The 23,419-nt window shown below is 43.6% G+C and overlaps 1 protein-coding gene and 1 non-coding gene across 2 annotated transcripts; one reads left to right on the forward strand and one right to left on the reverse strand.

Annotated features, from left to right (window-relative positions):
• Positions 1-1,243: 1,243 nt before the first annotated feature.
• On the reverse strand, positions 1,244-1,315 carry trnah-gug. The gene has a single exon. It is a non-coding gene; the product is annotated as a tRNA-His (tRNA).
• A 731-nt stretch (positions 1,316-2,046) lies between these two features.
• Positions 2,047-22,852, forward strand: aspm (assembly factor for spindle microtubules). Its single transcript, XM_047587954.1, has 26 exons — positions 2,047-2,334; positions 2,611-2,754; positions 3,002-4,457; positions 5,383-5,472; positions 5,634-5,735; positions 5,838-5,984; positions 7,056-7,295; positions 7,376-7,443; positions 7,538-7,679; positions 8,354-8,484; positions 9,192-9,367; positions 10,050-10,195; positions 10,539-10,624; positions 10,713-10,925; positions 11,460-11,664; positions 12,030-12,178; positions 12,889-13,017; positions 13,293-13,487; positions 14,700-18,662; positions 19,861-20,013; positions 20,097-20,288; positions 20,810-21,002; positions 21,497-21,651; positions 22,101-22,277; positions 22,353-22,525; positions 22,624-22,852. The coding sequence occupies exons 1-26, from the start codon at positions 2,065-2,067 to the stop codon at positions 22,724-22,726; spliced, it is 9,198 nt and encodes a 3,065-aa protein (XP_047443910.1). The 5' UTR covers positions 2,047-2,064; the 3' UTR covers positions 22,727-22,852.
• Positions 22,853-23,419: the final 567 nt, after the last annotated feature.

Genomic DNA, 23,419 nt, shown 5'->3' on the forward strand with positions numbered 1-23,419 from the left:
TGGACGACGGCGAGGTCACATGACCAGCATCAACCGGAAGAGGGTGGGGGTGCAAAACAACAACGCATGAGTGCGAAAAAAGATTAAAATAAAGAATTAATTTATTTCTATCTATCTATCTATCTATCTATCTATCTATCTATCTATCTATCTATCTATCTATTCTGTGAAATTGCCAGTTTGTTTTTCCAAGAGCAATATTCTTGTTAGAATTATCATTGTATATTTTTGTTACTTAACTTTTGGTTTTCCTTTAACTTTATTTACTTAAGCTTAGCACATGAACTGTACATGTTTGTATATTTTTTTACATATATTGCACCTATATTTTTGGTATGACCATTATAGTATGGCCTTACTGTAAACATAGTGTGGTATCAGGTTACATGATCTCTTTAAATTAGCTGTGCCACTTACTGAGCTATAGTCTGCGTTTAATTGCTTTTGTAAAGGTGAATTTGTGTGTGATGGTTTATATGATAAGCCACATGCTACACATGTCCTGTCTGTACGAAACATTTAATGGTTATAGTATTATTATTTCAGATCACACTTCTGTTTCAGCATAGCTGTCGTCAAAGTACAGTGAAGGAGCTGCAGTGCATCAGGAATGCATCTTGAAAGCCAGATACACAGGACTGGGATTTCGCATTAACATAACTCAGCAGGCCCTTTGTTGGGCTAATCAGCTAAAGACAGAAAGACTTTGTGATGTGGGGGTCAAACTGACAAAAAGAGGTTAGAGACATTCCCAAAGTAATATATTAGGGGGCGGCCACATTAATGTCTGCAAACAGTACACTAACAAATGCAGATTCCTGCTTGAAGAGCTCCTCTAAACACTTGTTTTAATGTTGAATGCTGTTGAATGTAATGTTGAGGTACTTTCATTGTGCACAACCCAACCAATGTTAAAGCGACACACAATATTCTTACTTGCCTGTCTATAGCCTATGTATATTTTGTCTGTCCATGCTGTTGGAATTGACTGCATGTCTGTTCTTATATATACATATTAAAGACCTTTCCTGTGGTGTCACCAAACTTTGTGTCCTCTTACACCTTACATTAAAATAAGTGTTTAATTCATGACGTGTTATTTTTTTTCTTAATTGTCTCTATATGATCATGTATGCACACACAAGGAATCTGACTTCGGCTACACTTTGCTCTCAGTGTACTTAGAGAGATCGTATGACTTTTAATCCGATATAAATTTCCTCTTTTTTCTTCATAGAAAAAATGCCGTGACCCGGATTCGAACCGGGGTTGCTGCGGCCACAACGCAGAGTACTAACCACTATACGATCACGGCAAGCTGCAGTACACTGAAGATAGACACATTAAACGCTTTTACAATATTTCTCTAAATACGACGTAACTAGAGGATGTATTACAACGAATTCGAGGACAAAATTCAGTTTATTGGAGTATGTATTTTATTTAATCCCTCCTCCAAACGGCCAGTAACGAGCATGCTGAGGTAAAGATCGTATATATGTACAGAATAATCACTCAAGTCTAAAAATATGATCACATTCTTGTTAAGAAAAGTGACATAAACTACCCGTGCGGTCTGCTTTACGGCAACTTTGAAGCATAACTTATAGTTTAGAATCTTAAGATTAATTAAATATGATATTTAAGATGTTGGAAATAAGTGAGCAAACAAAATAGTCATTTTTGTTTGGCACTGTGGAAAAATAACATCAGAGTGATATAGCTTACTATTTTTTGAGCTCAGTCCATGGGCGTGGCTTATGGCAATTTAAAAATGTGGTCGATCAGTGATTGGTCGAGAGACGTGTATTCATACGGTTTGGACGTAATCTCTTTCCCCATTGGACAAGACGAGGCCGCGTCTCGCTTCTCATTGGCTGTTGCAACATCACGCCCGAATTTCAAACCAGATCGTCTTTGTTGAAGGACGCGTGTTTTTGGCTAGTGTCAAGACGATCAGCACGCAACATGGATAGTTGGACGTGTGTTTTTTGAATTTCTTTTAAACTAACCCGAACTACCTGACATGTAAGCAGGCGTTAAGTCTTACTTTTATCTATACAAATGGCGGAAACTGCAACACTGAGAGGTTTTCTGGACTCCAGTCCGGCGAAGAGAGACGTCGCCAACAAGGAGAACGACGTTCCTGTTTTAAGTTTGGTTCAGTTTTCAAAGGCTCCCTTTGTGACATTTGGAGCAGTAAAGGTGGGGACCTCGAAGTCGACTGTTCTGCGGATTGAGAACCCCACGGAGGATGCAGAAGTGGAGGTTACCGTTGAGAAGATCCCCTCCAGTAAAGGCTTTTCCGTGGACCACAACAGGTTCACGATACAGGTGTGTGTGCGGGTTATTGTCAGTAAATAAACAATTAAAGCTAGCGAGCTACTGAATAGAAACCACTAGTTTTCATCCTCAATATTTAGAATAGAATAGAATAGAATATCCTTTATTGCTATTGCAGAACACAGTACACAGTGCCACGAGATTTTGTTTCCAGTTCTGCAAGATGTTCAGTATAGACAGTAAAAACAGTATTTGGAAAAAAAAATCTATATTTGTAGTAAAAAGAAACTATATAATCTAAAATATTTTTTTGCTTTGTGTTTGCAGCCAGATGATTCATTCGATTTGACAGTGACATGGACTCCAGCAGAAGAAGGTGGGATCAGGGAGCTCCTCATCTTCAACGTCAGCGGCGTCGTGAAGCACCAGGCTGTTTTGCTCGGGAGATCAGAAGCACCGAAGAAGAAAAAGGTAGATTATCTTCAAATGATCCCCAGCTCAGGCTGCGCTCACATCTGCAAGTGTTTGATATTTGGCGACATGTTTTTAGCATCCATTAATCGTTGATGGAAAAACAAATCTAATGTGACATTACAGTATGCAACACAACACTGGGTAATGAAATAATAGGGGATATTTTTAACTTTTCTGCATCATTATAATTGTCAGTTGCATCCTTAAGTGGACATTACTCTTTTGTGTATTTTTTGTGTTTTAGAAGAGCTTGTGGGATACGATCAAAAACAAAAGAGGGGCTGAAAATGCCATTGCACCGAGGAGGAAGGCGGTGGATCCCCCCCTGAAGATGGCTGCAAATAAAACGTTCCAGGTGTCCCGAAAACCACAATACAAACGGGACAAGCCCCGCAGCCCGCTTGCCTCGCTTAACGAGGGCAAATCTGTCAGACAGAGGTCCCACTCGAAGCTCAGCTCCACAAGCCTGAAATCGGAGGAGAAGAAGGCTTTTATCCCCAGCCAAGAGCATCAGACTTTCTCCTTATCAGACCAGGAGAACGTCCATCAAATTCAGAGGAACTCTCCTCTCGTCTTACTTGTCCCGGCCGCGGAAGTAGACTCTGGTAATGTGTCCGCGAGCCCAGGCGCCCTGGCAGAAAAACCTGAAAACAGAGAGCTTAGCAAAATTTTCAACAGGACAATGTCACCTATCGGGACCCCAGAGAGGTTTAAGAAGCTGATGCCTCGCGTTCAGTCAGAAAGCCCACTTCCCACCACTGTAAAGTCTGCAGCTCCTGCCCCGGCTCTGTCTTTGAAGGACGCACTAACCATTATCGACTCGGATTTGAGCAACATCAACAGCAGTCCCCAAGACACCAGCTCAAGGAGCGACTTTTCAGATTCACTGGAATCCAAGAGTGGGATGTACGGCGGCAGACCTGACACGGATGTCCTCACATATTTCCTTGAAAGTCCAGAGCAGTCGAGCTCCAGTGAGCCAAGACTTACTTTCTTTGTCAGTAAAAATTCGGCTGCGAATGAGGCTGTTGATGTAGGGGAAGAAAAGGTAAAAAAGACTTCTTTTACCTCTGTCACAGTGACCAAGAGCAAAGCACCAGTGGAGGAAAACAGCTTCAGCGGAAGGAAAATAAAGAAGTCACGGCGGAGGCTCTTGGAGAAAACACTTGAGCTGTGTGACGGCAGCATTCATAGTGAGTCTGGACCAGGAACACCAAGCCTTCCTGTTATAGACGCAGGAACCGGCCTCTGTGATGAGTTTACCTCCTCCAGCCCGACTCCTTCACCTGCACCCATCACCTTCCCAGTCTCCACCCCTCCGTCCATGGCTCCGTCTCGCTTCTCTTTCTCAGTCACCTCTCCGCCTCCTTCTGTCCCCTCTCCCCTCACTTTTACCGTCACCTCTCCTTCGCCCGTGGGTTCGTCTTCTCCTTTTCACCAGGACCTCCTATTGAACTCGAACGTTTTTGAGGGGCCCCCGGCTTTTTCAGAACCTCTCTCCGTTCAGGAAATGTTCCCCATACATGTGGCGACAAAGAGCAAGAAGAGGAAGAGTGAGGAGTACCTAAAGAGTGACGGGAAGATTGAGGATGTCGGGAAAACGGAGCGGGTCAAAAGGAGCAGGGTGGTCGCCGGAAAAACCGACCATTCACGGCCAGTCCAGGAAAAGAGGGGCGCACCACAGCGGCAGAGAGCAGCAGGTGAGCTCCATCGTCCTTCATGTGAAGGTTTAAGGTGGTAAGGAACGGTATAAGTTAGGGGTGGGTACTGGCAACGACTTCACAATAAAATGTATCACGCTACTTGAGTAACAATACGACACATTATTGCGATATATTGCAATATCATTGCATTACATTAGATGACAGTGATAATTCATTGGACAAAGCGAGTCAAAAAACAATATCCATTCACATGATCCATTTCCAATTTACTGCACTTGTACAGAAAAGGCAGCGGTGGAAGTCGTTCACAATCGACCCAAAACATGACTTTTTCTGTTTCTTTTAAAATCAATATTAAGACATTCAAAATCAATATTGTATCGGAAGAAAAAGTATTGCGATATCGATATTTTTTCCCACCTCCAGTGTCCGCGAGGGAGGGCTAAATAAAACCCCACACAGTTAAATCAACACTGGTTTTGTTCCTAATAAACTGCTCAACTGGCAAATATATTTAACATGAATGGTGCATGCATTGTAGAGCCTGTAGAGTTTTTTCTGCTGCCTTATTTACTATTTGGTAGAAGTTAAAGAAGTTTTCCGTTAAGAGCGTCGCATTAAGTCCGTGTGCATCATCACGTTAAGCTCATTTTGTTCATATTCCTCATCTCAGTGGAATAGTGTAGTTTAAAAGTAAGAGCTGAGTTTTTATCATTTGCAGTTTTGCAGCATTTAATCGTCATGTTCATTTGTATAGGGACAGTGTAGTATGAAATGATCTGAAAACACAACAGCCTTTACACTAACAAACACAGAAGGGACAGCACAGACAACAAGAAAAGTAATTAAGGCTTAAGGGTGCATAACCTTCTCATTTGTGCCCCTCTAATATTCTTCAATCCTGGCATATTCATATTCACAGAATTCTGTTGAAATTCTTCATGTCCTTTTATTTTCCAAGGCTCTGCGATGAATACATCATCTCTAAAGACTTCGAGGCCTGCTGTTCCAGCTCAAGCCAAGCGACCAACCTCCAAAGTCATCTCTCGAGGTATGGAGTCACGTATAGTAGTTGTAGTGTGGGTCTGTCGATGGCTGATTGACATAAGAAGGAGGTCGGACGTTACTAATTGCAGCCAGTATCTGATTTGTGATAATTTGCCATCATACTATGTATGATGGTAAATTTTAAAATGTTTCTGTCGTTCACAGGCGCAGCATCTCTAAAGACATCAGCCACTCCATCTATGAAGATGGCAAAAGTGATGGCTGTCGCGCAGTCAAAGCTGACTTTTGTCAAGCCTTCACAAACTGGTACGTCATGGCAGAATTCTTCTTATAATGCATGAAAAGGTATTTTGCTTCTATTTGTCCGGAAAATTTATCTTCCTCCCTCCTTCCACTTCTTTCCTCCAGCTATACCCAGACACCCAATGCCCTTTGCTGCCAAGAACATGTTCTACGACGAGAGGTGGATCGAGAAGCAGGAGAGAGGATTCAGGTGGTGGATCAACTACGTCCTCACTCCAGATGACTTCAAAGTCAACACCGAAGTCGCTAAAGGTATCACCTACTGGGCAGCCATCTCACTGCCGAACAGCTAAACATCATTTGTTGTCTCTTAGCTTGTTAGCTGTGTCAGTCACACTCACTGGTTTTCTCCTTGAAGTTGAGATTAAAGCCTAAGTTATAGTACTGCGCTGTCCTACGCACAGACCCCACGGCGGTGTGAGACATTTATACTTGTGCGCTCGTCAGTTTGGCTCAGTCTCTAACATTAACGTTAATTTTTGTTTCTACTTCCTGCTTCACTTTCAACAATGGCGGCCTCAGTCTAACCTCCTCAGTCAACATTACCAGTTCTTTATTGAGCAAAAAACAACCAATTCAAAAATTGCGGAAATGGAGAAGCAGCCGGAAACACTAAAGTGGAAACACAATTCATCGATATCATTAGCCTTCATGTTCGTGAGTTGTTTTCGTGCCGGGTCTTTATGTCGAAGCGCGTCATTGAGATCACGTGACGACAAGGAAGAAGCGATGGCTGAGAGACTGTAACGGTCCAAAGTGTGGCTTCACTTCACCAGAAAGGACTGTGACAGCGCAACGTGCAATTTATAGAGCACCGTAACTTCAAGCAAGAGCGACGGACGCCATAAAATACAGAGAGTGCCGTGTGTTCAACGATCTCCGCCGGTCAACAAGTGCAGCTATCACAAAGTTTCAGCAGAGCAGTGCTAATGAGGATCCAGTGACTAATTTTCTGTTTGTTGACTTACACAAGCACTTATGTCTTGTTTAGAAATGCAATAAAATTGCAGCTGTTTACACGAAACCATGAACACCTACTTTTTCTAAATCAGAAATGGAGGAATCAGATCGATGAGCAGAATCAGTAATGGGATCAGTATCAGTAAAATCTTATCGATGCCCATCCCTAGTGTTAATACTGTAGCCTCTGCAGCTATTCATGCAGAAGCTCAAATTCCAAGTAACCCTAATCACTTCCCGTAATCGTTTATTTTTCTCTTGTCATCTCTAAAGCTTGATGAATTTCATCATCATTTCACCGCGTCCCTCTCCGTGTGCGCCCTCCCTACAAACTTGACCCCTTCCCTTGTGTTTCCTACGTAGTGAACGCCGTGTCTCTTGCCATGGGCACCGACGAGAAGTTCAGCGTGCCCAAAGCACCCACCAAAGAGGAGATGTCTTTCAGCACCTACACGGCCAAACGGAAGCTGAACCGCCTCCGCCGCTCTGCCTGCCAGCTGTTCACCTCCGAGGCCATGGTCAAGGCCATCCAGAGGCTGGAGCTGGAGGTGGAGGCCAGGCGGCTGCTCGTCCGGAAAGACCGACACCTGTGGAAGGACATAGGTATGACCCCTGCTCATTTTTTATTTAAATTTTTTTAAAACTTCCTGAGACTAAAGCAAATTTCTTGGATCATCTTTCAGGCGAACGCAAAAAAGTCCTCAACTGGCTCCTTTCATACAATCCGCTGTGGTTGCGGATTGGCCTCGAGGTATTCTGATGTTGTCTTCTTTGCTTTTCAACACTTTTCTCTGCAAGCTGTGTCAGTTTTCTCACTTTTTTTTAATAATACTGCCCGTCCTCAGACGATCTTCGGGGAGCTGATCTCGCTCGAGAGCAACAGCGATGCCCTGGGTCTGGCTATGTTCATCCTGCAGCGGCTGCTCTGGAACCCAGACATCGCCGCGGAGTACAGACACGCCAGAGTGCCTAACCTCTACAAAGACGGTAATTTAAAAGTCAAAAAAAGTGTCAGCAAAACTCTGGGGTGTAGACTTTCTTTAGGAAGTAGTTGCAGAGTAATTGCAGAGGTATTTTGTGTGTTATTAACTGTGTGGGTGTTTTGTAATTTCCCACTTGGGTGATACACCCTTTAGCCTTATCATGAGCAGACAGAAAACCTTTAGGATTGAAAATGAACAACTCGGGAGAAGAGTGTAACTTTAATTAAACGACTCCTTATCATTCTCTCACTGGCTTTTTATTTAATTTCCTGCTGACAACAGAGCAACTGTGACATTTAAAGCAGATGTCTCAGAAATGAGAGCATGTTGTCTGTTAGTCAGTGTGTCGGCGTACGCGAGGCGAAAAGTCTTTATGATTTTATTACTGCACCTTTACATTTTAATGGAGAACAGCCTTAAATGTGGAGCTGAAGCTTATGATTGTCTTTTATTACCGATAGCGACGTGTTTAAGTGTCATGTTGTTGTTTTTTTTCTGTCTTTTGAAACACTTCTACGCACTTTAGAGGATTTTGTCGGAAAATATCTATTTGATTAAAGCCTGCTGTGATCAACCAAAGAGAATCTACGCGGAAAGAAAGGGTTTATGTGGATTTTCTTTGTGCACGTCTTCAGTGTTTCGTTTTGTTTTTGACGTCTGTTAACTGTTCTTGTTCAGGCCACGAGGAGGCGCTGTCTCGCTTCACTCTGAAGAAGCTGCTGCTGCTCGTGTGTTTCCTTGACAAAGCCAAAGAGTCCCGGCTGATTGAACACGACCCCTGTCTGTTCTGTGTGGACGCCGAGTTCAAGGTAGGCCGAGGCTTTACCTGCGTCTGCAAGAAACATTAAACCCTTAACTTAGTCAGTCACCGTCTCCCTGTTGCACCCATAAAATATGTCACAAAGTCTATTTGTAAACTGAAATTTTGCAATGTTGGTGTCTTTTATAAGATCTGTCAGGATGTCTGACTTACCGGACATATTTTCAGTCTATAATGGTTAAGAAAAAGAAATGAAGTGCACCCATCATTTCATCACCAATGAAATGCATGTGATATTCATTTGAAATGTGGTGTTTTATTTTTAAAAATGATATTTTTATAATGAACGTGATTCAAAAAGTGTATGAAAGGTACAATATAAGGTAACATAATCCTTTGTTTATCCCACAGAGTTGAATAATGTTAAAAAAGGGCAAAAACTAGAGAAGCAGAAAAGAAACAAAAGTGTTGAGTGGGAGCAGAAACTAGTAGAGACTAATGTCATATACAGGGTAATGTCAGTAACATAAAGTAAAACGGAGTTTTACCATTTGAAATGCATCACATGACGTCCCCAGGTTATACTCATCGTACAGAAATAGGTCTAATATAGTGGATTCATTTATTAAGATCTATGTCTGCTATCTGAGAACCTCTCCTTGACGATAAAATAAAGGAGAGTATATACAAATCCAACACTCCCTGCAGTCCTCATATTTTCTTCCTTTTGAATCTTTCAACTCGTTTCCCTCACAGGCGACCAAAGACCTGCTGCTGGCCTTCTCCAGAGACTTCCTCAGCGGCGAGGGGATCCTCCCCCGGCACCTCGGCTACCTCGGTTTGGCCGTCTCCCACGTTCAGACGCCCCTGGACGAGTTCAACTTCGCCGTGAAGAATTTGGCCGTGGACTTGAAGTGCGGCATTCGTCTAGTGTGAGTGGAGCTCTCTTCTCGGAGGTCAGGCTCAGCCGCGCCGCAGTTTCCTGGCAACTCGGAGGGATTCGGCGTTGAGGGCGGAGGATTTCCTCCATGGGGTTCTCACTGGAGGATAAACTCTGACAGCATTAGTCTCAGATCACGGCTCACTGTTGTGTCTGTGTGCTTAGTCCTCTTAAAGTACAGAAAAACAGGTTGAAAAGAATGACTTCAGGGTAAATCTCTTCTCTGGGGATTAGATTAGTGTTAGTGACTATATTTTAAACTTCTTGGATCTTTTTGTAGAGATTCAATTTAAGGTGAAAAGAATCAAAATCAAGAGACAATAAAGAACCCTTTCACGAAAAAACGCTTGACAAAAACGTTGAATAATGAATGATAACAATTGGATATGGGGTTGGAGGATATGACAGGTTATGCCTCTGTCTGGGTTATAATGTTGAAAGGATTTGACAAATACGAAAATGTTCACTTTTACTTAAGTGGATATACTTGTCTTTCGTGATACCAACTGCAACTTTCCTGCATCTGCTGCTGTGAATATCCTTGATCGTTGCAGGTGTCCGCAGTCATTTATAATGATGTCTTCAGAATAATAAAGTCGAACAAGTAGCAGCGAAAAACAAGAGCCAAACGAAGATTCCTGCTGATGGAAATTCCTATTTCCTTTTCTTTGCAGGCGTGTGATGGAGCTCCTCGTCCAGGACTGGAGTCTGTCGCCGAAGCTCCGACTGCCGGCCATCAGTCGGCTGCAGAAGGTCCACAACGTCGACGTCGCTCTGCAAGTGCTCCGAAGCAAAGGAGTCGACCTCAAGGACGACCACGGTGATTATTAATTAATGAACCTCTGCCTTCATGTGGAATGTTACATGTTCATAGCGTTTTCATCTTTGACGTGAACATGAACACCTTCATCTTTGGTCTCCGCCAATTATTTTTATTCAATTTATAATGCTCTGACAACAAAGAAGGACGTGGAGCTGAGGTGCCACACAGTGCAGCCCTGCTGCTCGTAAATATACATAAATTGAAGCCTTTATGTAATTTAATCCAGTGTTTTATGATTGGAGAAAATGGCAATAGAGACCAAAAGCATCTAAGCAAGTTTATATGAGAATGACTCACTTTGAATGTAATTAACTAATGTCCATTTATACTTGATTTTCAGGCTCTCTCATAGATTCAAGAGACATCGTGGATGGACACAGAGAAAAGACGCTTAGCCTCCTGTGGAAAATCATCTTTGCCTTTCATGTGTGTATCTCATTGAGTTTCTCCTAGTAGTGTATATAATACATAACTACATGGTTTCTTGACGGACACGCCTTTCTCAAATAATAAGGTGGAGGTGATCCTGGACGAGGAGCTGCTCAGAGACGAGATCGGCTTCTTGAACAGAACCCTGAGGATCAAACTGAGGCTGGCGTCTCTGAGGGCCGACCGGGGCCCTCAGCCGAGTCCTGCAAAGACTCGAGGGACATACGAGCACGGCAGCACCAAGATAACCCTGCTGATGGAATGGGTCCGCGCCGTGTGCGACTTCTACAGCCTGAAGGTGAGACTGACAGTTTTATTTTCAGCTCTGAGCTCAAAGAAAAAGCCGAACTCCGTCCTGTTTGACTTGATGCAGTTTTTTTCGAAAATAAAGAACTTCAGTGTACAACACATAATTTACTTCAACAAGGGTCATCATCAGAATAAATATCATATACCTGGAAGCAGCTGGGTTTGTGTACATTTTAATATTTCAAGTTTATGAAAAAAGAAAGAACAGTTTTTTTTTTAACGCCAGATTAAAACTTTTTTATTGTCATTAAAAGCCCTACACATGCAGTGCACATTCAGATTAAATTACATTTCACTGACACAGCTATAGATAGACAGGAAAAAATATATGAAAAAAATATATGAAATGCAATTACGATGGCTAGAAGTTGTGGCTCATTTCTATCTATGGTAATAAAATATAGTGAAATATTTATCCTGAAGCTGACAACGTAACATTTGGTCCCAGTTCATGTGTTTCACCAAATTGTTATCAGTGTCAAAGCTTCTGCGTGGTCCTGGAGTTTGTCCTCTGTCCGTGCAGGTGGAGAACTTCACCGTGGCGTTCTCGGATGGCCGCGTCCTCTGCTACCTCATCCACCACTACCACCCCGGTCTGCTGCCAGAGACCTCCGTCAGTCACAGCACGACTCAGACCGTCGAGTGCTCACCGAGGGGCCGCCTGGAGCTCAACTGCTCAGCCAGCGACTCCGACAGCTCCTTCGACTTCTCTCCGACGGGTCTTAACGGTACATGTCCGCGGTTTAGAGACAGTTTGGAGCATCTAAGGAGATGTCAAAATAGTTCTTTCCTCAGGTGATCTGTTTGTGACGGGTGATGTGAGAGATCAAAAAAATAAAAAAAAAGATTGCAAAGGCACTCTGCCTTCATCAGGGCATGTCCTCATCAAGGCCCATGTGCTTTTAACCAGTTTTGCCATGTTTAAAAAGATTTTTTTTTAAATACTTTTTCAACCACAGAGTGCCTTTGCAATCTTTCTTTTTTGAGTGTGACTTCCCTTTAGAGAAAACATGAATGATGGGTCAAGACAGAGATTAAGAAAAGATTGTAGAGATATTAACTAACTTGATTTCTTCTTTTTTTTTCTGAAAAGGTCCAGATTCTCCATCGCTGCAGTTTAAAGAGCTGCTGGAGAACGAGAAAAACAACTTCAGACTGGTCAACAATGCCGTGTCCTTCCTGGGTGGAGTCCCAGCCATGATCAACCCAGCTGACATGTCCAACACCATCCCCAGCGAGAAGGTGAGGCCAGACGATGTACCTTAATTACTCATATGGTCATGAAATACAAAACAAAGTTAACTTTCCAATCCCCATTATAGAAGTTACCGTATGTAACTTTTGAGAAGTCGGCTGTAAACACACAGATTTTTAGGGTGATTTTTCTCATATGAGCAAAGACTCCATGAGGTAGTGTTGTTCATGTCCATAGATACCGAGTGAAAGTCATAGGTGGTATCTTGGTGTTTCATTTTGTTTCTTTAAGCACAATTTAAAGACACAAAACCGAGTGAATAATTCCGGTTTGTTTCTTCTGTGTCCTGTGTTAATCACAGGAGTAGTTTAAGGATTCAAGAAGATCCTCACAGAACATGTGAATATCTTTCTAAAGCGATTAAAAAAAATCCTGTTTAATGCATACTTAAGCTTTAGGCTTATAGATTTTTGTGGAAAACCACATTATCTCTTTTTTTTTAAAAGGTAGTTTGGACGTAACCAGCAATTATTCCTCAGATTATTGGAGCTGGAGACCACCGATGTCATTTTAGCTTAAAAAACAGTTAAACTGATAAGTTCAATCAAAAAAGAGTTGTTAAAGTCATTTTAATTCTAAAAGCCATCTCCTACAGCAGCGCAGGAAAAAAATAAGCTAAATCTGTGTCGGCTCTTAACGCCAGTTTTCAAAGTGAAATGCTGCAGCTCTTGCTTGATCCACATGGATTTAATTCCAGGTTGTGATGTCCTACCTGTCCTTCCTGTGTGTTCGTCTGCTGGACCTGCGGAACGAAACCAGAGCAGCTCGGCTCATCCAGGGCGCCTGGAGGAAATACAGACTGAAGAAAGATCTGCAGCTCTACCAGGTCGGTTGATGCTTTTTAATATATTTGTAGGAAATTCAGTCAACTGCAGTCAGTCGCTCGTGACACTTTTGTCCTGAATGGTACCAGGATTAGTAGGAGTCCGAGGGGAAGTTTATTTTTAAAAATTCTGATGTTATTTGTGCAGTTGTTATTACTTGGTCATGGAAACACTATTGTTGTTTGTGCGTGTGTGTATATGCTGCAAGTTTAGTCGCTGATGTTTGTGATACTGAAATAATATCAACATGAAGATTTACATTCTGTTTTGGATACAGGAAAGAAATATGGCTGCTGCAAAGATCCAGGCGATGGTGAAGAGTTTTCTCCTGAAGTGCAGAGCTAAGAGGCAGAATCGAGCTGCCATTATCATCCAGTCATTCTGGAGATGTTACGCAGCCCGCAACAGGTTGAGGCTGAAGAAAGAGGCTCAGCTTCGTGCCATTCAACACGAAGCAGCAACAGTCATCCAGGTAGGTGTGTTATTATTTACCTAAATGACACGAGTATGCTATGTGCCGTAGTGGGAAGAAATAACTCTCCAAACCAGCAGAGGGCAGTAGTCTGAATTCGACATTGAAAAAAAGGAAACCATAAAACCATTTTTTTCAGTTTGCCTCTCCTGATGGTCTACATTTTATTGATTATCAGATGTTCCGCTAGTGTGTAAAAACAAGCGTTCTCAAGTGTTGGTTGCTCTAATTTAGGGTTTGGTACTTCAGTAAGACGAACTGTGAAAGCTGTGACTTTAAGGCTGCGTTCAGACCTTGCATTATCATCCTTCCTTGGGAATCCAGTCACAACTGACCATCTTAAAGTACAGGTGAACAACACCCCCTGGATTCATTGAGGTCACATTTGAGAGATCTGATCTCTGACCACATGTGGAGGTTATATTTGACCTCATTCCTTTGGTGGTGTGAACACACAATTGGTCCTTCATCATTAACAACCACATACTCAATATTCCATCAAATAAAAACCCACAACTAGTATTATAAAAGTTTAAAAAAATAAATACAAGCAGTTAGTAGCTAAAAATAAATGAATCTAAACAGGAATAACTCATTAAATTATCAATATGAGTTCATGAGTGTGTGATTCTGTCACATTGGCATGTGGTTAATTATTGATGTGATCTTGTTGGATGCCAGCCTGTTACTTGTTACAATCACCAGTGTCTTTATTTACCTTTATTACCAGATATTACACTGTGTGTGGAAACTTTCAAGCGCTGGAGTTTTAATAATCTGAATTTTGTGCAGCTCTAACTAACGTCAAGGCGAATATCAGTAAATAATAACGTGTGGGCCCAAGTCATAACACACACACACACACACAAAAGCTGTTAACGGTTCTGAAACAGTAGTAGGTAGAGATCTATTAGAGACAGTTGGTGTTTATTTGCATGAAGAGCTGCCTGTGGATGCGTGTGGAAAAACGTTTAAATGCCAGGGATGAACAGAAACACTAAGCTGGCTATTTGTGACTGCATTGCCTTGGATGGATGCAATGTCTGAACAGAATTTAATTTGCATCGTCATGAATTTACATGCTGTGAAGTGAACTTTTTGTTTTTCCTTTTATTGCCAGAATCACTCTTCATTCTGTTCTTTTAAACTTCATAATGAAGCTGTCACGTGTAATTGGTATTTGAATAGATGGTTCTTATCTTGTCCATGCAGGCTCAGTGGAGGATGTTTTCAGCCAGGAGAGCTTACCAGTGCCTCGGATATTACGCCATTGTTGTCCAAGCACAATGGCGAATGAAGAGAGCGGCCTCTGCTTATGGAAAAATCTACTGGGCGGCAACAGTCATTCAGAAGTACTCCAGAGCGTGGGCTCTTTCAAGGAAAGATCGGGAACGCTATCTCTTTCTCAGAGCTGCTGCAATGAAGATACAGAGAGCGTTCAGGAGATGGAAAGCAAAGAAAACACAAAAGGAGAACTGTGCTGCAAAAGTGATTCAAGCTGTGTTTAGGAAATGGTACAAGGCAAAAATGTCTGAAAGATCTGCTGCTGCTGTAAGAATTCAGTCTTGGTACAGGATGCAGAAGTCTGTCAATCGATACAAAAAGATTCAGAAAAGCGCTGTGCTCATGCAAGCCTTGTACAGAGGCCATGCACAGAGGCGCTGCTTTCAGATGATGAAGCTGCAGCAGCGCTCGGCCATTGTCATCCAAAGTGCCTTCAGAGGGCACGCCGTCAGAAAACATGTGGCGAAGATGAGATGCGCTGCAGTCGTAATCCAGCGCCGCTTCAGAGCTTCGGTGGCGAGAGACCTGGAACGGAAAATGTTTGTGAGGATGAGATGTGCGGCGGTCACCTTACAGGCAGCTTATCGTGGAAAAGCAGCTCGGGAGGCGCTGAGAAAACAGCACAAGGCAGCCACAGCCATCCAGGCGGCTTTTAGGAAGGGCGCTGCCCAAAGGAACTACCTGGCCTTGAGAAAAGCCACAGCTCTGATACAGCAGAAGTACAGAGCTGCAGTTTTAACGCATAAGGCAAAGAGTGAATATGATGCTCTTAGGAATGCTGCGCTCACTATACAAGCAAACTGGAGAGGCAGAACCATTAGAAAGAGAATAGAGAAATTGCATCAATGTGCAACACTGATACAGGCGTATTATCGTCGGTACAAAGTACAAGAAGAGTATAGCGCTAAGAAGGCCGGAGCTGTAGTAATACAGCATCATTACAGGGCCTTTGTGGCTGGAAGGGAGATAAGGAAGGCATACCTTCAGAAGAGAGATGCCTGCATTACTCTTCAAGCTGGATTCAGAGGCATGAAGGTCCGGACAGAGCAGAGGAAAAAACACCATGCAGCAACTCTCATTCAGTCCTTAGTTAGGATGATTTTAAGTAGGAAACGATACTTTCTCCTTCAGAGTGCAGCGATTATCATCCAAAGCCGATACAGGGCTCTTCTTGTATGCAGGGCGAAGCAGATTGAATTCAGAAAGCTAAAGCAGGCCACAGTAAAGATCCAAGCTCTATTCAGAGGATTCAGAGTAAGAGAAGACCTCAAGAAGAGACACAATGCTGCCAGAGCAATCCAAGCTCAGTTCAGGATGCACAGGATGCGCATGGCTTACCTCGCCGCCAAGTGTGCTGCCATTATTATTCAGGAACGATACAGGGCTAAAAGGCTCAGGGATCAACAGATGTGGAGGTACAGGACAATGAAATCTGCAGCTGTGGTCATCCAGGCAGCATACCGTGGATGCAGAACCAGGAGAAAGATTGCAGAGATGCACCGAGCTGCTACAGTCATTCAGAGAAAATATGTTTCAATCCGACAAAGGAAGCAGTTCCTCGCCATCAAGGCAGCAACATTGGTTTGTCAGAGAAGGTACAGAGCAGCAACCCTGGCAAGAAAAGCCCGTCTGGACTATCTGTTACAGCGCAGGGCAGCTGTTTGTCTGCAGGCCACCTACAGAGGATACGAAGTCAGAAAGCAGCTGCGCATCAAGCATATGGCAGCTGTAACAATTCAGTCCCACTTCAGAATGTACCAGCAGAGAACAAGCTACGAGAGGCTCCGCTGGGCTTCCAGTGTGCTGCAAGCACGTTACAGAGCGAACAAAAAAATGAAAGCAGACATGCATGCTCTTGGAACCAGGAGAAGTGCTGCTGTTGTCTTACAAGCTGCCTACCGAGGAATGAAGTCCAGACGAGTCCTCAAGCAAATGCATCAAGCAGCCGGTGTTATCCAGAGAGCTTACAGTGCCCACTGTGAACGCAGACGGTATCTTACTCTGAAATCCTGTGTCCTCAATGTTCAGAGAAGATATCGGGCCAAACTTGCAGCAAAGGAACAAATGCAAAAATACCAAAGAATCTGCAAAGCAGCCATCATCCTTCAGGCAGTACACAGAGGACATCAGGTCAGAAAGGAAGTAGCTCGTTGGCATCGCGCTGCCACTGTGATCCAGTCTGTCTTCAGAAAGCACAGAGAGGAAGTCAAGTTCCAGGCCATGCGTCTGTCGGCCATTATCATCCAGAGACGCTATCGAGCTCTTGTTCTTCAGAGGAGAGACCAAGAAGACTTCCTGAAAATAAAACGTTCTGCTGTCGTTCTTCAAGCAGCTTTCAGAGGTCATAAAGTGAGGACAGACATTGCCAAGAAGCACAGAGCAGCTGCTGTCATTCAGGCAAACTTCAAGATGTATAAACAGCAGTCGGCCTTCAGGAGACTCCGCTGGGCCGCCTGTGTCTTACAGCAGAGGTTTAGAGCTCAGAGACAGAGTGACATTGATGCGAAACAATTTCAAGAAGTTAGAAAAGCTGTTATTAGTCTTCAGGCTGCATATCGTGGGATGAAATCCAGACAGATGATCAAACAAATGCATCAGACTGCAAGTGTTATCCAGAGAGCTTACAGAGCCCGCTGTGAACGCAGACGGTATCTTACTCTGAAATCCTGTGCCCTCAATGTTCAGAGAAGATATCGGGCCAAAGTTGAAGCCAAGACACAAAGGAAACAATATGAACAGCTCCGCAAGGCAGCCATCATCCTTCAGGCAGTGCACAGAGGACGTCAGGTCAGAAAGGAAGTAGCTCATTGGCACCGCGCTGCCACTGTGATCCAGTCTGTCTTCAGAAAGCACAGAGAGGAAATTAAGTTCCAGGCCATGCGTCTGTCGGCCATTATCATCCAGAGACGCTATCGAGCTCTTGTTCTTCAGAGGAGAGACCAAGAAGACTTCCTGAAAATAAAACGTTCTGCTGTCGTTCTTCAAGCAGCTTTCAGAGGTCATAAAGTGAGGACCGACATTGCGAAGAAGCACAGAGCAGCTACTGTCATTCAGGCAAACTTCAAGATGTATAAACAGCAGTCGGCCTTCAGAAGACTCCGCTGGGCCGCCTGTGTCTTACAGCAGAGGTTTAGAGCTCAGAGACAGAGTGACATTGATGCGAAACAATTTCAAGAAGTTAGAAAAGCTGTTATTAGTCTTCAGGCTGCATATCGTGGGATGAAATCCAGACAGATGATCAAACAAATGCATCAGTCTGCAAGTGTTATTCAGAGAGCTTACAGAGCCCGCTGTGAACGCAGACGGTATCTTACTCTGAAATCCTGTGCCCTCAATGTTCAGAGAAGATATCGGGCCAAAGTTGAAGCCAAGACACAAAGGAAACAATATGAACAACTACGCAAAGCAGCCATCATCCTTCAGGCAGTACACAGAGGACATCAGGTCAGAAAGGAAGTAGCTCAGTGGCATCAGGCTGCCACCTTGATCCAGTCTGTCTTCAGAAAGCACAGAGAGGAAGTCAAGTTCCAGGCCATGCGTCTGTCTGCCATTATCATCCAGAGACGCTATCGGGCTCTTGTTCTTCAAAGACAGGAAAGAGGAACGTTCCTGAAAATAAAACGTTCTGCTGTCGTTCTTCAAGCAGCTTTCAGAGGTCATAAAGTGAGGACCGACATTGAGAAGAAGCACAGAGCAGCTACTGTCATTCAGGCAAACTTCAAGATGTATAAACAGCAGTCGGACTTCAGGAGACGCCGCTGGGCCGCCTGTGTCTTACAGCGGAGGTTTAGAGCCCAGAAGCAGAGTATCCTTCACATGAAACATTATCAAGAAGTTAGAAAAGCCACCATCATTCTACAAGCTGCGTATCGTGGCATGAAATCCAGACAAATCATCAAGCGGGACCATGAGGCAGCCGCCACTATCCAGAGAGCTTACAGAGCTCACTGTGAACGACGCTACGATCGTATCTTCGAAGCTTAGCACAAAGACGGATCATACAAAGGAGGACCACTCAGAGAACACAGAGAGCTACTGCATTCAGCCATCTTCAAAGAAAAAGCAGTCAGACTTCGACCCTGGGCCTTGTCTTAAGCGAGGTTAAGCCGCAGCTCAAGAGTTCGCATGAAACACAGTTAGAAGCCACCTGCTTCTTCAGCAACTAGTGATGAAACAGCATCTCAGGGCCATGAAGCCGCCGCTACCAGAGTAGCTAACAGAGCCATTTGAAAAACACAGGAATTAAAACGATCGTTACAGCAACATTCAGCAAGAGACACAAGAGCATGAAAGGAACCAGTGATCAGTACTTGAATTGCTTCAGAAGCTACAGAGGCGTCAAGCTCAGATGGATAGCTCTGCAGCTCAGTACTACTGATCCGGCTCTGTCTTCAGAAAGACGGAAAGAGCAAAGTCAAAATTACCAAGATCGACAGCATATCTGCCTGTCCGATAATCAGTCAGAGAAGCTCGGCATGGGCTCTTGTCTCAGAAAGACAGGAAAGGAGCATGCTCTGCAATAACCAGGGCTATGCTGCTGTTCTTCAAGCATTCAGAGCAAAACTGACGGACAACATTCCAGTAAGCACACGGCAGTGGCCTCAGGAGGGCATCGAAGATGGCGCATCGCTGTCAGGTCTGGGTATGGCTGCAAGTGCCAGCGCCACGTTCTCCTGCAAATGGAGAACAGCAAATGCAAACAGAGCAGATGAGAGGAAGGGCTACGACCAGCGAGGAATCCCATCAGCTTGACAGATTGACAGTTGAGGAGGGTCGCGGGCCAACCAACAGCTCGCTTCAGGGGAGAGGAACGCTCATCCCAGCCTGAGGCTAAGCTCGCCAATCAAGCTTCATGAGACGTTTTGAGAAAAGAGCAGCTGTGCATTGCAGAGAGCGGAACAGCTCCAGGGTAAAAGGTACAAGCTGCATGTTAGAGACGTTGCAGAGCTCGATGCAAGAGAAGGTGGTCATTTCAATAAGGGAGCTGGAATTATCATGACTTAAACTAAAACAGTGCCATCCTGAAAAGAAGCTGAATACTCATCAAGGTAAAAAGATTTAAGTTCTCTGCATGTGTGCTAACGTGTTTCAGGCACTAGAGGCCGCTCGAGCAGAGAGGAGGCTCCGCTTCACATCGGCAGCTTTCCATCATCTTAACGCCATAAAGATCCAGCGTGCTCTGAGAGCTCACTGGGCTTTGGAGTCAGCGAAACGACAGATCCACTCCGTCATCGCCATACAGGTTGGCGCAGCAACAAAGAGCCCACATTTCTGGCGAATGGCAGAACGTGTCCTAAAATGATCTTGTTATTTTTTTTTTCTCAGCGATGGGCGAGAGCCAGGCAGCAGAGGAGGCGGTTCCTGGAGGACAAGAAGAAGGTGGTTGCAGCGCAGAGAGTTGTCAGAAGCTGGTTAGCCCGACGCCACAAGGCCGCGTCTGTCATCCAGCAGGCCGTCAAGAAATTCCTCCTCCTCAGGCGCCAGGAGAGGGTTCAGCAGGGCATCGTCAAGGCTCAGGTACACAGTGGTACTCGCTTTAAACGACAGACATGGACCCATCAGAGCGATCAGTACAGTTTAAGTAGTTTGGTGTAATCTTTCTTCTTACCAGCTTTATGTGGGAAAAATCAGCGTGCTGTGCAGAAATAGGTTCAGGGCTGCTTCAGAGATCTCTCTCTGTGCTGTCTTGTTTGTAAAGCAGATGAATCTTTTCCGTTCAGATGCTCAAACGTTGCAGGTTTGCTGCTGTGGATTTAGATCAGGCATTTTTTCGGTTTTTTGTTTGTTTGTTTTTTTTGAGACACACCACAGTATTGCATATAAATTCACATTTAGATCATGTCAGTTACATTGCAGTCCTGAAAGGAAGCAAACATCTTTCATCAGTGGTGTTATTGTTTCTCCATAACACCACTGATGCTAAAGCACTCTGTCGACCTCATCCACACAAAAAGGACCTACTACAGGTAATGAACATCCTCTGCTAATTGAGGCTTATTTTATTTGTCTTTTGTCCTTGTCCCATCTTCTCCCTCCAGGCTCTGTGGAGAGGACACCGCTCCCGCCGGCTGAATGATGACACCAAAGTGGTGAAGCTGCGCCACCGCTTACGCGAAGTCTCTGCCGGTGTCCGAGAGGAGGACAAACTGTGCAACAAGACGTCGCTGGCGCTGGACTACCTCCTTCGATACAAACACTTCTCCTATATTTTAGAGGCACTAAAAAATCTGGGTAAGACCAGTTGCTTTCCCACCAGACGTTCGCACTACAGCCGCCAAGGAGCTTTAAGCTTGGTTCGATTTGTGTTCACAGGACAGAAAATGTTCTGATGCGCCCTCAACCTTATGTTCTTTCAAACTGTTTTCTGATTGGTCATAGTTTTGTGGGAAAGTAGAATTTCAGGAAATAATCAAATAGAAATTGAAGCAGCAAATAAATGTTCACTGGCATTTATTGCAGTTCTTTATATCTATATAGTACTCTATTTACCTAGAGTTCAGAATAAGAAGACAGGAAGTGTGGGGGGAAAAAGCTCCTGTTTTGTTGCTGTTGTTGTGAGGTTTTTATTGGAAAGTCGTAATCCCTAAAATTTTAAATCTGTCACATGGGGAAAAGGGTTGGCTACACTTTGCTAATAAATGTTATTCAGGATAAAACACATTATCTGTGGTCACAGAAATCTGAGCGCTAACAGAAGGACCCTGTTTTCATATGTGCGCTTACAGAAACCGCCACCAGGCTGTCCCCCGAGTGCTGTGAGCGGCTGGTGGAGAGCGGCGCCACCAACGTCATCTTCACTTTAATCCGCTGCTGCAACAGGAGCGTGCCGTGCATGGACGTCATCACCTTCTCCATCCAGATCCTCCTCAACCTCTCCAAGGTACAGCAGACACGGAGCCACACAGCCACAATAAATCAGTACAACAACCAGGATTACACGAAAGTAATACGACATGCCTGAGTCAAGTCAATCAGAGAGAAGAGACAGTTTCCGCTTTTTATGCAAAGCTAAGCCAACTCTGCTCACAATCGTAGACTGTATGAAAATGGACAACATGTCGCCTTTTCCTTGCATTGACCAATCTAATGCTTTTTCCTGGAAATACAACTTTGGAGTCAGAGTTTGCGCAGTACTGCGCCAAATTTCATTGAAGTTCTGTTACAATCTGTTACTTAGTGTGATTACATGGCTCAAATTTACAAAAAGCCACCTAACTTTTACCTTTACCTGCTTTTGCGATGTCTCCAAGTTTTGGATTTGTATTTATAGTTCCTCCTTTGCTTCATTTCCTTCTCTTCTACTCACTCACCCTTTGTTTCTTTCCTCAGTACCACAAGACAATCGAGGCGGTGTATTCGGTGGAAAACTCTGTGGAGACGCTGCTGGATCTTCTGCAGAGATACCGGGAGAAGGCCGGGGACAAAGTGGCAGAAAAGGGCGGCAGCATCTTCACCAAGGCCTGCTTCCTCCTCGCCCTCCTGCTGCAGGACAAGCACCGTGCTGAGGTCTGTTACTATGGTGACCAGGGAAATATTCAACAAGTTTTTCCAGGACAGAAAATCTAAATCTATTTTCTTTAGGAGGTTATGAAGCTGCCAAAGGTCTTGGACAGGATACGCAGCATTTACCGCCTCACTGCTCGCAAACAGAAGATGGACACAGAAAGGACGATAACCAAACTGAAGATGAACGCATCCATCAACGGGAGCTTCTTCGTTCCCGCAACGCCCCGTAAATCCCGCCCCGTGCCGAAGTACGTGTGTTTATATCCCGAGCTGTATGTGTGTCTGAGTTTTACAGGTCACGTGTTTGCAGTGATGATTTAAATCCTGTCTTTTTGTTCTGTTTCAGATTTGCGCCAGAGTGGGTTCTCAGAAAGGACAAGCTCAAAGACGTCGTGGACCCTCTCAGGGCCATTCACATGGTGGCTGACACGCTGTCCATTGTTCTGTAAATACACAAAGATGAGACAAACACAATGGGCTTACTGGAAAATATTTTCATGTTTTTTTTTTTGTTTGTTTGTTTTTTTAAATCACTTCATTCCCTTGTATATATTAAAACGAATCTGTTTTGTTAACCTGTGTCTTCATGATTTTTTTTTTTATTGACTTGATTTCCTGTACATCTGATTTTTCAGAAAGAAGCTACATGATGAGTTAAAACAGCTAATACAATCGTGAACAAAATATTAAGAACGGGGGGAAACAATTTACAAGTATTTTCATTTCAAGTTTTAAGTAGAGCTTCAAAATGCAATAAGAAGAAACTGGAGCAAGAGACAAAACGCTTTTAAAAGTGTGAGTGGGCCCAGCTTCTTGTTGTTCAAAAATTCATTTGGGCACGATGCTTGATGCGAGTGGATGTCTTCAATAATGGCTTCCACAGTCTGGAACTGATGTCTGTCCAATCGGCCCGGCTGACCTGCATTAAATAATATTCAGGATTTATAGCAAAGTGTCCTCAGTCCAGATCCAGATTAAAATTAATGATTTATATTCATTTAAATTCAAAACGTAACTGGATGTTTTAAGAGAATATATTTTAAGAGAATATATATATATATATATTTTAAGAGAATATATATAAATATATATTTTATATATTATATATATATATATTTTAATATATATATAATATATATATA

The sequence above is a fragment of the Mugil cephalus genome, chromosome 6 (genome assembly GCF_022458985.1).
Source record: "Mugil cephalus isolate CIBA_MC_2020 chromosome 6, CIBA_Mcephalus_1.1, whole genome shotgun sequence".
NCBI lineage: Eukaryota > Metazoa > Chordata > Actinopteri > Mugiliformes > Mugilidae > Mugil > Mugil cephalus.

Bases quoted from the DNA above. Each gene is read 5' to 3' on its own strand.
- aspm (XM_047587954.1), top strand. From the start codon at position 2,065: ATGGCGGAAACTGCAACACTGAGAGGTTTTCTGGACTCCAGTCCGGCG. The intron at 4,458-5,382 runs GTGAGCTCCATC...TTATTTTCCAAG, and splicing joins ACAGCGGCAGAGAGCAGCAG to GCTCTGCGATGAATACATCA. The intron at 22,526-22,623 runs GTACGTGTGTTT...GTTCTGTTTCAG, and splicing joins AAATCCCGCCCCGTGCCGAA to ATTTGCGCCAGAGTGGGTTC.